The sequence below is a fragment of the Rhea americana genome, unplaced genomic scaffold, assembly GCF_003343005.1.
Source record: "Rhea americana isolate MKP2758 unplaced genomic scaffold, rheAme1 scaffold_86, whole genome shotgun sequence".
Classification (NCBI taxonomy): domain Eukaryota; kingdom Metazoa; phylum Chordata; class Aves; order Rheiformes; family Rheidae; genus Rhea; species Rhea americana.
The window spans coordinates 1531708-1545081 of NW_028187044.1; the positions used below are offsets into that span (position 1 = coordinate 1531708).

The window sequence follows — 13374 nt, forward strand, 5'->3', positions numbered from 1 at the left end:
CATATCAGCGCGCCGCACCTGAGGCGGCAGAGCAGGAGGGCGGCGGCGAGGGCAGCAGTTGCCCGCGGGCCGGGCTAGCGGAGCGGGCGCGCTCCCGGCCCCCAGGCCCGCCCTCCTCCTCCGGCGGGCGGAAGCGGCCGCGGGGACGCGCGCGTTGAACGCGCCGGCAGCGCTGCTCTGCCGCCCGGGCCCCGGCGGGGCACCACCCCCGAGGGGAGCCCGCACCGTGGCACCCAGGACGCGCGGCGGGCGTGCAGCGCCAGGGCTGTTTTCCCTTCGCGTCCGACCTTCCTCGGGCTCCTCCTCTTCGACGTCGGTCCCCGGCCGCCACCCAGACCTGCCGTGACCGGGCTGAGCGCCAGCGCCGCAGCTGTGCGCCGGGCCCGTCCCCAGCGCCGCCCGGGCCCAGGCCTCTGCTGCCCGCCCGCTCGCGGSGCGGCGCTCAGCAGCGGGCGGCCGTGCCTGAACCCCGTGCCACAGCGGCGGCTTTTCGGCCCTCACTGCACTGTGCTCGCTTGCAGATCTTTCCTGTGGTGCTCTAAGTCGGCGGCAGAGGCAGGAGGTCCTGACCAGCTGCGCACATCTCTGTCCTGGGGCGCACGTGTCCCTCTCTCAGGACACTCCCTGAGTTACTTTGGGACCACCAAACCCCACGTTTGCCACAGACGCATGGACTGGTTCACCCATGCTCTCAGTAGTATTCAAGCTGTTTAAGAGTAATCACAGACTCCAGGAGAACTTGGGCAGCACGCTGAAGTTTGATGCTTCTCTTTTGGTGGATGCTGATACCCTTTTAAAACTTTTGCAGAACTTCCCTGCCCTCAAGTTATATAATGACATTTGCAGAAGGGCGCAAGCGTCTGATACCGAAACTGTCAGTGCCTTGTAGGCAAGGAGGCTTTCCTAAGAGCCCCACACATTACCTAAATTACAGGCACATTTTAATCCCCATCTAACTTTTTCTGCTCATTTTTAATCACTCCTTTGCCTTTCCTCAGAGCCTCCAAAACCTCAGCTGGTAGGTGCATCTCAAACAGTGACCACTTCTTACATACATAGACTTTTGCAGAAGGGGGATTCTTGGATGTTAATGCCTTTTCAAATATCAAGTGGAAAGCATACTTGAATACAGTGTTATGTACTATATCTCCCCCACACTTTACAAATCAGAGGAATATCCATGTACATCTGTAATCTGTATTTTGTGGGTTGCAATAGGTTTGACCACATTTTCAAGGAAGCACGAATGACCCAACAGCTAGACAAAATTTGCTAACATAGAAGTGTTATTTCTCAGTAACCATATCATTGACTTAAATAGTAACTTCTTCAAGACAGTGACATTTGTGTCATTGAAAAACCATCATAAAACCTGTGCATATTTGTAACGAAACTGGCCAATGTCAAGAACGTGGCTTTGCTTTGATACCCGATAAAATTCTCCTTGTGGTGTTTGGCTGAAAATACCATTTGCTGTAGTCTGCTGGCCAGTTTACAGAAAAATACATTCAATAGGCAAAGTCACATGCAACCACCGGTTCATTGATCCTAGATTCAGTGGCTCCTACAACTTTAACTAGTGGGAAAGGAGATAAATAAATATTAAAAATAAATCCTTAGTAATGTTTTGCATACACTATACAGTTTTTGAATAATTTTAAGGACATACTTGGCATATGAGAAAGGTTATAAATTTAAAAGTCAGACCATTAATGGATAAGTTTATCAACAAGTGTAGGGCCTGGTGCTAAAATTTTAGAGGTCTTTGGTTCCCTGAAGAGCTGGGTTTGGGGTTAAAACCCTCATGCATCTCAGCTGGGAGGTGAGTGGCTTTTGAGATGGGGCAGCAGCTTTCTGCTGTGAGGACGGTTCATACGCAGGTTCACAGAGAGTGGTTAGTTTTGTGTCCAGTTATTGGACACTGAATTTGCAGTAGCTTCAAGACATCATCTCTGAAAAACTTCATTTCTGCAAAGGGACTCACTTTGCAGAAGACCTCTATTCTATATAGTGTTGGTATTTCTAGACTGTAATTTTATGTCAGATTTCCAGATAAAGAGGTCAGATTAACAGACTGCAGTTTAGACTTTTCACAAGACTGCATTCCCAGAGATGCATTAGGAGGTACAGCCTGCTAACACAGGTCTCAGGAAGGAGTGTTACCTTTGCTCAAAATTCCCCAAAGTGCATATTATTGGTTCAAACCTTAAACTTTGAATTTCTCCTAGTTTGTTATATACTGTGTGACTATAAATTAAGCATAATCCTCTAACTTTTGCCTGGGCTTTCATGTGGTCTTGTAGGCATTTCCCTTTTAAAAKAAAATTTTCAAAATACTGACAATTATGCTATGTTATAGCTCTAGGGATTGCTCTAATTTGAGGTGGAAAGTGGCTTGTTGAAAAACAGACATCTCCGCAAAACTAAAACAGGTCTCTTCCGCTTTCTAAGAAATGCTTGTCTCAAATTTTCTCCAAGACYGTTTTTAAGAAAGCAGTTACAAGCAGCATGACACTAAATTAGCCCATAATTATAGTAGAGAAGTTGATGCTGRAAAAAGCATAACATTTAGCATACAAAGATCACTATGAAAACAAGGAAGAAATGAACACTGTAAGCGAGTTCACATTTATGCACAGGCTTTGCTAAAACTGGATTCTCCAACACAGTAACACTTACAAGGTTTTCCAGACACTGTGAACAGCAGGCAGCGTTAAACCTACCTACAGGCAGGAATTTTGGCCTGGTCCTCGCCTGGCGTGAAGCAGCTTGCACTACAGCCAGCGCCAAAGGCAGGGTAAGTAAAGGGCTTCTTGTCAGCAGCTTTGCCCTGGAAGGCACGAACAAAAGTGGGTTTCTGCAAGGTTCACTGTGCAGGGAGTTGTGAGCTCTGCTCTGCTCTGCAGTTAATGATCTGTAAGGCAAGTAGAGACAAGAAAATTCAGGGATGAGCGAGTGGATTTGTGCTGCCAGGCCATGTGCCAGCCACTGAGCACCAGGTGGAGCTAGGAGATGGATTCCTGGCCAGCAGCATCCCTGCCCTCTATTTCACAGAAAGCTCTTGACAGATTAATTRAACTACATTACCTTGAACCGCATGGAGGACAAAATCTCTCCTTCATTATACCACTGAAAGCCTGCACTGCCGGGTAGTTGACTGTTTTAGAGTTGGTTTTTTTGCTGGTAAGCAAACAGATRCTTGGAGTGGGATGGAGGTTTGCAGTCTCATTTCCTCACTAGTGACCTTCCCCCTTATTTTTCAAAATTTGCTTCGCGTGTTGTCTGAGTAGCATAGCCTGTAGTATATTGAAAGACTAGTAATAAGATAGATGACATCTGTTTCAGTCATATACTAGATAGGATTAATGCTTCTAAAGACTTACAAGCTGCAGCTTAGTACCCTGCTATCTGAACACATTGGCCCGTGTACATGTGATGGCTATTTGCTCGAGACCCAGCATTTCTAGAGCTTGAGAAGGGTGGAAACCAGACATCCAAGTGACTGTGGCAAAGGATACCTGTTCCCTTCACTGACGCAGACCAGCAGTAAATGCCACAGGAGGYATACTTAGTCCTTCGCTGGGACTTCACTGAGTTTAGCCCTTTCTCTGAGGACCTTTCCTTTTGTGTAGGAGAGCAACTGCAAGAGGAAAAAGCAGAGCAGGAGCGCAGGCAGAAAATGGACACACTCATCTTAGTTTTCAGAGGTGAAGGATGAGCACATCCATTTCCRTACTGGGCAGAAGTTTTGGCTGCAAGTTTCTTTTTGAGTGAGAAAGCAAAGGAACTCACTCAAAGGCAGGCAATCCCCACTAATCCCCAAGTCACCCACAAAGCGCACACATGTCTTCCCCTTCATAAATCACGTAGCTTGCCAGAGCTGGCCCCTTCCGCAGGGCAGGGGAGCGGGAGCCTGGAAACAGCGTGCCAGCTTAGCAGTGGGCATGCAGCACGCGCAGACCTGAGGTGCCGCGGCCTCTGCCAGGAGCCCATGGTCAGCTTCTCCGTATTCCCAGAGGGCCGGCAGGACSGTGCGACTCATTTAAATGCCACGGCTCTGGAAATACACTCGTCGTGCACTTTGTGCTCTTCATTTCAAACCTGTAATTCTGAACACAGGGGAAAGAAGGAAAAAACAAACAAACAAACAAAAAAAACACTCAGAAACCAAAACTCTTTCTTCATTCTTTGAATCCTGAATTTCCCTAAAAGGGGAAGACAAATGGCTGATGCAGCAAGTTCCACTAAGTTCTTTCACTTGTGCTCTGGAAGCTGATGAGAATTGCTTATTTCCATCTAGTAAACCCTTGCTCCCTCCTCCTCTCTTGCCAATTAACAGTATTACTTAGCACTAATAGACTGCTTTCATTTTCAAAGAGCTTAAGAACACAAATTAATCACCTCAACATGTCTGAAAGGAACAGATGGTAATGAAGTATTAACATTGCAACTTCACAGTTAGAAACCCTCGGGAGGGAAGGGGCGAGCAGTCTGCGGGGGCACCTGATCCTGCCCTGCACGGGGAACCGGGACTCTTGGGTCTAGTTCCCTGTGCAAAGATACTGATTTATTCCAACCCCACTGTAAACTGCTTTTCCTAAACAAAGTAGCACAGTTTTTCTTACTCCATCGTTAACAGGGAATAACACCCTTCCAGAAGGCCTCTTACCTCAGCATGTCTCCAGACAGGTCATTACTGCTTTGGATTTAAAAGACTAAATGTCTATCCAATAATACAATTAGTCCAACTTGCCATTATTTCTTACTATTTTTAAGCAGAGAAGTGATCAAGTGATCCAGTACCTACGCTGGAGATGCTTTTTGTTTGTTTGTTTTTGTTTTGTTTTCTCYTCAGAAACATCCTTGACTGGTCACAGTTGGACACTCAGCAGCTGACTGCATTTTCCTCCCCACGGTCTCAGGGGACCAGGAACAGCGTTGCAATAGGGCCTTTTGGCTCTGTTACATAACGCACAGCGTTTCTTAAGCTATGTCCAGAAGGAAAGAAGCTTATTTTAGAGCAGGGAGTCCTAAAGCAAARACCTATGTATAAAGGATGAAAATTTGGGGCCATTCTGAACAGAACTGGCTCAGGAGCCAAGTTGTAGCAAGTAAAAGGGTCTCCTCCAGCAGTATGAGGCTGGAGGAGAATCTAGTTAAGTTCGCCTATTTTATTTAAAAGTAGAATGTAATTAATTTGAATTTTCCTAAATCCGAAAACATTCAAAAAAAACCTAGGGATACAGTTCTTGTTGCAAAACTAATCCCATTTCTTATGAACGCTAAAAAGAGTAACACTTGAACAGAGGTCTAATATGAAAAATACTCAGTGTATAACTTGAAATGTAAATTAATTTTTGAAATCCAAATGCATGTTCTCTTTTTTAAGAAGCATCCATCACACAAATGTAACAGCTTACATGTTTTATCCATATAGTTAATATTTAGATTTTTTCCCCTAAATCTCTATTAATATCTCTTATATTTTAATCCTTTCCAAAAGCATAGGAAATCCTCAGGCAAAAACACTATTTCTGTTACCAACAGTGACTCAAATTAGTATCCTAAAGAACTGTAACTCCTAAAACAAGGGAGCATCTGTTTTTCTTCGTTAGCAAAACATTAGTGTTCTTTCCCCTTGCTTGACACATATTTTTCTCATCCAGGAATGATAATCAGTGTTTGGTACTGTAACAGCAAATCTCTACTGAAGCATAAACCATAGGTAATTCACACCCGAACTTTGTGAAATCCAAGAGCTTCCCCTGCTTTTATAGCCGAAGGACTCGAAAGACCTTTATACTGTTCTGGCCACTTCTGCAAACTTCCCTTGGGTTTCCCGATTTCCTTCTAATCAGTTTGACAATCAGTTCTGGTTTAGGATCTTATTAGAGCTGGGGTTTCTTTTGTAGGGAGGCTTGGGGTGGAGGGAAGAAAGGGAATTAACATTATGCTGCACATCAAATACATTAGAAAGTACAGATTATGATGATCACAGGAGTAAAATCTAGTTACTCTGTTAAACTTTTACTTTGTTTCACATTTTTAATCCTCCTGCCAAAAGCACGCCTGAGGACAAACTAACAGACAACAAAAAGTTTTAGACCATATAGTGCTTAGTATTTACAGATAGAATCTGTTCAGCTATATGTTGATTAAGTAACAGTGGAAGTGATTTTTTTTTGGTAGCTACTGATTACTTTTATATAAGTAGATCTATAACAAAAGTAACTTTAGAATCTAGGTCATTAGGAAAACCTGTATGCTCCCAGCTATAAAAGCATACTAAGTATTGGGTCGTATTTCACCAGCCTCCAGCCTGAATTGTATAAAACTAATTTCAAGTTCAACAGATTTGATTCAGGCCAGCATCGCAAAACCTGAATGAAGCCTACTGAACTCAAAGGAAATTTCACAGGGGTCATGTCTGTTTAATTCCACTTTGTTCACGAATGAAAATCTGATCTTGAAATACTGTACATTATTTAATAATGTACATTATTAATAATGTACATTACAGCACATTATAGGTAGTTGATCCTATACTTAGGGACTTAATGGATGAAATTTTATAACTGTACTGAGGATGGGGGCTTCTCTTCCTACATAGTGTTAGGTTAATATTACATAGACAGCCTATTAAATTATTGCTATAGGAAGCCAGGACAAAGGAGAAAAACCTCACACACTTAAAKAAAGGATGGATAATTCCACTGCAGTAAGTTCTTTGACACTGAAACTTTTCATTTGAGACACCAAAAAATACTGCACCYGCCTGCTTTCCCAGAGACACTTAGACACTTACCAGTGCCTTGCATACGATATTGGAAATAAGAGTCTCAGCTTTTGTAACAAGTCTTCCAGTTCAAACAGGCATCGCACTGCTGCTGCAGACCAGTAGAAAAACGGCTCCTCACAGGGAACACTTTTGCTGTTACGTATTTGTGAGAAAAGAAGATTTTAAGCCGCCCGTATGATCAAGTCACTCAGAACAAGTAACGTTAGAGCTGCTGTTTGGGGAAGACAGGAGGGCTCGCTTTCCGCAGACGCTCGACATCAGAACTGGCAAGGAACACCTGACGAGTAAAGGTTACATGCATTACATGTTACATTACAGGACCTATACAACACTGTTCAGGATGATACACATAAAAAGAACTGACTTGTAAATTACTTTTAATATAAGCAAAACAAAATGCTTATAATTTTGGGGGTGTGACAGACTGATCAGCTTTTGTTTTAAGAAACAAGCATTCAATAAGAAATTCACATTACATGAGTCATCTTTGGTAGTACTGTACATTTGTGTCAATCACTGGGTAAATATCAGTTCTGGATATTCAGAATGTAATTCATTATAACTATAAACTAATCTCGATGCAGTAGCATCTTCCAACCATACATCAATTTGCAAAAGGATGAGTCAAGGCTAGAAATACTGAAAGTACTTTGCAGAATTAAATACAAAAAGTTACAATTATTTGTAATACAGCATTACACTAGTTTTCCTTGCTACCTATTGCTAAAGTGTGTTTATAGTCAGCATTATTATAAATTAACAGCAAAATTGCTCTCTAAACAATTTATGAGAGTAGGATTTAATGATACGAACTTTGACTAAAGCATTATCTTCTAAATTGTTACCTAAGCTTTAATTATTAAAGCACAGAGAAATTCAACATGATTTTAAAAAGATGCATCATTTAGAAAAGTAGTCTTATTTCTTACACCATTATTTAAAACTAACATAGAAGAATAAAACAGTGCTACATGCTACATGTTACGGGCCTCTGTTACATGGCCCGTGCACGGGTTTTTCCTTGCTGTGCTGTGCATTCGATAGTCACTCACACCGTTCCAGCTCACACTGAAGCGAGTGGATTGTCCACATGCACTGTGTTAACACTTAAGGATCAGCGTTTATTTACAACTCAAAGGGAGCACAGCTGTCATAGCGCTGTGCTCACTCCACTGCAGTGCTGGACCGGGCACAACAGCTCGGGTATCTCAGAGAATGCATCATCGTTCGGAACGGTCTTTTCTTCCCCACTTTAGCAGAAGATGGCTCCTTATCAAAAGGATCCTCATTACTTTTCCCAGCCAGCTGAAGGGGCTCTGTCTGGAATTGTTCTATTTGAATCTCAAGGTGTTTCTGAATGGCTAAACCGAGAACTTCTGGATCCACAGATGCCCCGTACACTTCCCATGTCATTCCTTCATCATCCCACCTCACTTCACGCACTGGAGATTTGGGGGCCTCTGAGTCTGGTTCCAGGTTCACCTCTGGGAACACATGCAGCTGGCTTTCTGCTGCGGCTGCTGGACTTGTGGCCACAGATTTGTATTCCATGATTGGAAGAGTTTGTACCTCGGCATCTCTACACTCCAGAGATGGTTCTAGTCCTTTGGTCAAATCATTCATGGAGGTCATAGTCCACATATCCTTAGTTTTCATTATCACGTCTGCCCCTTGCTGGCTATTGAAGGCAACACAGACGGCCTTTGTTTCTGGAGGAGCTCTGCCCTGCTGGCCACAGTGTTGAGCATGTTGCAGCTGTTCTCCAGGAACACTACAGCACTTCAGGACCCTCTTGGCATCCAGGCCCGATTCACTTACTGACGACACCAGCCTGGGATATGTGAGAACATCTGAAGTAGAAAAGGAATGACAATAACCAGTCACCACCTGCTCTTCTCCTGACTCGCTAACTGAGCATACCAACTGTGGAACGAGCTGTATAGAGGGTATGGGCAAAGAATGGCAATAGGCAGGGATGGTGGCATCTACTTTCATACAAGAGTCCCGCCTTGTATTGCAGGGCACCGCAGGATTGTTATGAACTGTCATCACCATGGGTGAGTATGCACTGTTTCGAATGTTACTGTAAGTCAGACCACCTTGCATAATCCCAGTGGCTTGACAGAACATTGTCCTGTTTGGGAAACCATTTCCAGGCATGCGGGGTCCTAGAACAGCAGCGTGAAATGTTCCAGGATCTGTGTAAACGGTAGTATTACGTGGAATACCACCACTGTCATAGCTATTTGTAGGTACTTTCTGGTCTTTAGGTAGAGTTGACAGATGAGTTACAGGGTTTTGATAATGAGGAGTGTTTTCATTTGTTTCTGATTCACCTCTCTGTGTTTGGAGAGACATTCTAGCCATTGATGGACCACATCTGCTGCTAGAAGAGCTTAGGCTGGAGTGAGTGGCACTGGTTTCTATGTGAGTGACGTAACTCTGCTGTTTGCAGCTGCAAATTAGGTCTGAGTGGCTCCTCTGAAGCGCAGCTCCTAGTTCTTCCATTTTACACATGCTTTGCTGGTGTACTGTGCAGGCAGAAGAAACATCCTCAACAGTGCTGCTCTTGACGCACTTAGTCTCCTCCACCTCCCAGGATCTAGGGGACTGGTCAGCAATAAGAAAACGGTTCGTAGTCTTAGCCCTGTTTTGTGCAGTGCCATCAGTTGACTGATCGTTCATGGTTCCAACTACTAATCCAAGTCCCATCACCCCAGACTGTGTGAAGGACCGTGCAGGACTTGGCACGCTCCTGGCATCACTCCCGTACCCCAGGGTTTGGCAGACAGTGCTACTGTGGCTCTTCTTGAGCTCCTGTTTGTTGCTTTGCCTTTCCTCTGAACTTGAGTGCCTCGTATATACCAGACTTGATGAGCTCTTTGACAGGGGATGACAGCTGACATTCAAGGGACCCTGACAGGTAGAATTTAGCGTCTCCTGGTAGGAATGAGTGTGGAGCCGGTGGCTATCTGCTGACATGGCGGAAAGATCTGTAAGAAATAGAGAGAAAAAGTAGTAATTTAAGAAGGAAATATATGCACTGGGAACTGCTTATAATCTCTATTGGGCTATTGCCTGGGCTTCTTGCCTTTCGCAGTTCACACACACATTTAGGAAAGCGCTGCACTATAGTCTCCACGTGCTCAAATTGATCAGTTTCCCTTTTCTGTTTCCACAAAGGGTTTTTCCCCAAAATTGGGTTGCTTACTGCTGGCACGATACGAGGTGGCAGCAAAGAGGGATCCAGTGAAACGCTGGAGGGGAAACTCTCCCCTAGGCACCAGCAAGGTGGCTGAGAAGTCTGCATCTCACTACAGGGTGTTAAGGGCATGTGCTTCTGCGCATGGTTCAGGGGGTTTTGTACCAATCACCCTTGGCTCTCCGCAAGTTTATACTCTCCGTGGAAGGTAAATACTCATTGCACCAGAAGCTAGGTAAAAATAAAACAAATCTTTAACCAAAATATTACCGTTCTTCTCTCCTTTTATAGTTCTAACGGTAGAAGTGGGAGCAAATACTTGCTTCTACTGGTTGGTATAGTATCTTTTTGTCCCCATTATTCTTACAAGTTATTAACATTTATGCCAGCGTGTTTACATTTAAGAGAAGCTGCACTGGAAGTTTTTAAATCTAACCAGATATTGTGATCTATTTTTATTGACTTAACCAAATCTTATAATCCCTAGAGAGAGGGGGAGGGAGAGAAAGAGAGAGAAACCCAGCAAGACTGGGTAATTTGTTGTACAGAAGTATAAAGGAAGCTAGAAGTCCCAATTTTAGAGAAATTTCCATCAGATATACTGTATACACTCTGCCTTCCTGGAAGGATTCCCACAGAAACACTTACAATATCTTGTGAAATGCATCACTGAGGAAAAGAATGAATGCATGGAACAAGAATACTATGCACAACTGGTGGACAGAAACACCGCAAACGTAACAGAGGAGTTCACTTGTAACACCGGGAGACCAGTGTGTTACGGAGGGCATTCAAACGTCTCTGGAAGAAACTGGTGGTGATCCTTTTATTATGATACGAATATGCTCAGAGGGTCAGCTCCTATCCTAACTGATAAAGGGCATGTCTTTTGCTCCATCCACACAGCGAGAGCTCTACTCTGGGCTAGACAGCCATCAGTGTTTACACTTGTAATGCCATTTTTATTGTTAACTTCAGCAAGATAAATGCACAGGCTGCAATTTTGCCATCACTTGAAACCTTCCTGGTTTGGCTATTTTCCGTAATGAAATTAAACTGAGTGAGACAACATTAAAAATAACAATATTTGCAATCACTTTTTTGAGAAGCTTCTTGTTCCCATGCTTTGTAGCAGAGACTTGCAGTTGGCAGCAATACCCTCTAGCATTAAGATTCATTCAACTCTGAAAAAAATTATATGCCAAGAAAAAGGCAATTTCCCCTCCTCAAACACGTTTGGTCAGTTAGAAGTTAATCTCCATATGGACTTTGTCTACACCACGACTGCTCTGTACTCTATGCAGCCTCTAGGCCAGCGGGACTCCACAGACTGGCGGCATCCAACAACGGCAAGGAAGCGTATTTGCTTCCGGGAATGGAAGTTAAGATTCCTGAGTTAAAGGCTCTGTTGAATGCAGCTGGAATAATCAAAAGCAATCACTTATTGCCAGGCTGGCCACAGCTGTATTTCTACACGTTGTTCCAAAGCACTTAGAAGTGACAGCAGCTCTAGGAAAGCGACAATTTTAAAACACTTCACTCATCTCCTTCTCCAGCATGATACCTATCTGCTGCTTACACATATGGGTATAGTCTGCCACAAAGAGTTCAGAGGAGTCAATAGGATTAAACACCAGAGCATAGCTGCCTGCAAGGTGAAGAACTTGCATTTAATCTCTTTAAAAGATAATACCTGCAAAGGCGCTCTCACACACTGGGATGAAACAACGTTTAATAATGGAAATCCCCAGCCACAAATGTTGAGTCTCAGGTGAAAAGCAGCTTCAAAGATATCATGCTGCAGATGATACAGGGCAGTGGAAGTTTTAAAGAGCTCTCTCACAAAGTTTGCAAGATTCAAATATGTAAATATACACAGACATCAAGAGCTCTGATCTTTTCATGCCGCATTTCTGCAGAGACCTATTTAAATGGAAGAAGTGATACACCTTTCAGATTGATGATTCACCATCTGAATGTGAAACAAACACATTCACATGAATTAATGAAAATAGTCCAAATATATTGACATAACTAAAAACAACATCCATTGCAATATTTTGATGGACTCTTAATTGCAGATGAAATCATGACCAAACATGAGACAATATTACATATATTGCACATGTACAAGCACATATATAACATTATAACCAGCAACTATGGACACTATTTTAGTATCACCTTTGCTCAGCTATACAAGTGTTCAATGCTAGCACAGCTAAAACTATTATCCTACGGACTTCAGACCTTAAACACAATGGGAACAAACAACCACCAGTAATACAAAACAGCATCTCACCAGGTACTTCAGGACATAGTTAAGGATGGAAAAAAAAAACAGTAAAAAAAAATAAAATAAAATAATAAAAAAAAATCAAACAAGATGAATCAGCTTCCTTTAGAATAATGCACTTTCCCTGTTATGTTGAAATACTGGGCTCAGTTTTCACCAATAGTCTGAACACTTCCCCATTTATAAACCACCTCTTGCTTTTCCCTTCCCTGCTCCTCGTCCCCACGCTGGAATGACCTTTAAGTCCTGACAACTGTTGCACCTTGCCCACGCGGCACGGATGGGGCGCGATGCCAGTTTGCAGGCAGGAAGTTCTGTGAGGAGGGTGACGGGCACCCATCAAACATCTGGTAGCCCCAGCTATTGCTCACTTCTGCTGCAGCCCAGCGTTGCCCCCACATTTCACACTASCCCTAGGGAGCACGCAGGTGTGCCACAAACACCACCAGCTTGCTGATCCAAATGTTTTTCTCTTTCTTTTTTAAACTGGCCTAGCACTCTCTCCATCAGAGCATCAGTCCGGCTGAATATCCAGCCACACCAATTACTACCATCGACACAGGGAAAAGACCACCCCCTTCTGCAATAACACAGGCTTACCAGGGGCATAAGCCCAGAGGGCACCTGCACGTGCAGTGCCCTTCTTCACAAGGCTTTGGAAGGAGCACATGTTCCACACCCACATTCCCAAACTCTCCATTTTACAAGCACAGTTCCGGAGCTGACTCCGCAAAGTCGCAGGGTACGCTTACTGCCCCAGGGAGGAGAGACGGCGYGGCAGCTACAGCCGGGGGCGATGCTATCCCTCCCGCACGAGGGCAGGCACCCTGCAGCCAGGTGACCTCTGAAAGCGGGAAGAAGCAGACRTATCTCAACGGGCGCAGCAATACCTGCGCTCTTGGAGACGGGGAGAGGAACCGCGAGTGGAGTGCAACTCTTCTTTAAACTTTTCAAGAAAACAAACAACCACCACGTGGACCATCTCTAATTGCACAGTCCATACGATATCCTTGTATTTTGTGAGTCATCTAATTAGGAAGGGATTACACATATGGAATGGGGATACAAGCAGAGCTG

The 13374-nt window shown here is 43.9% G+C and overlaps 1 protein-coding gene across 7 annotated transcripts in view; it reads right to left on the minus strand.

Annotated features, from left to right (window-relative positions):
* Positions 1–7149: 7149 nt before the first annotated feature.
* Positions 7150–13374, minus strand: part of GPRIN2 (G protein regulated inducer of neurite outgrowth 2) — a 40300-nt gene continuing 34075 nt past the window's right edge. For all 7 annotated transcript variants that reach the window (XM_085323666.1, XM_085323667.1, XM_085323665.1 and 4 more), the window contains one exon: positions 7150–9792. In XM_085323666.1, coding sequence (XP_085179792.1) covers positions 7964–9781 — 1818 coding nt within the window. In that variant the 5' untranslated portion in view covers positions 9782–9792 and the 3' untranslated portion in view covers positions 7150–7963. The remainder of the gene's footprint in view (positions 9793–13374) is intronic.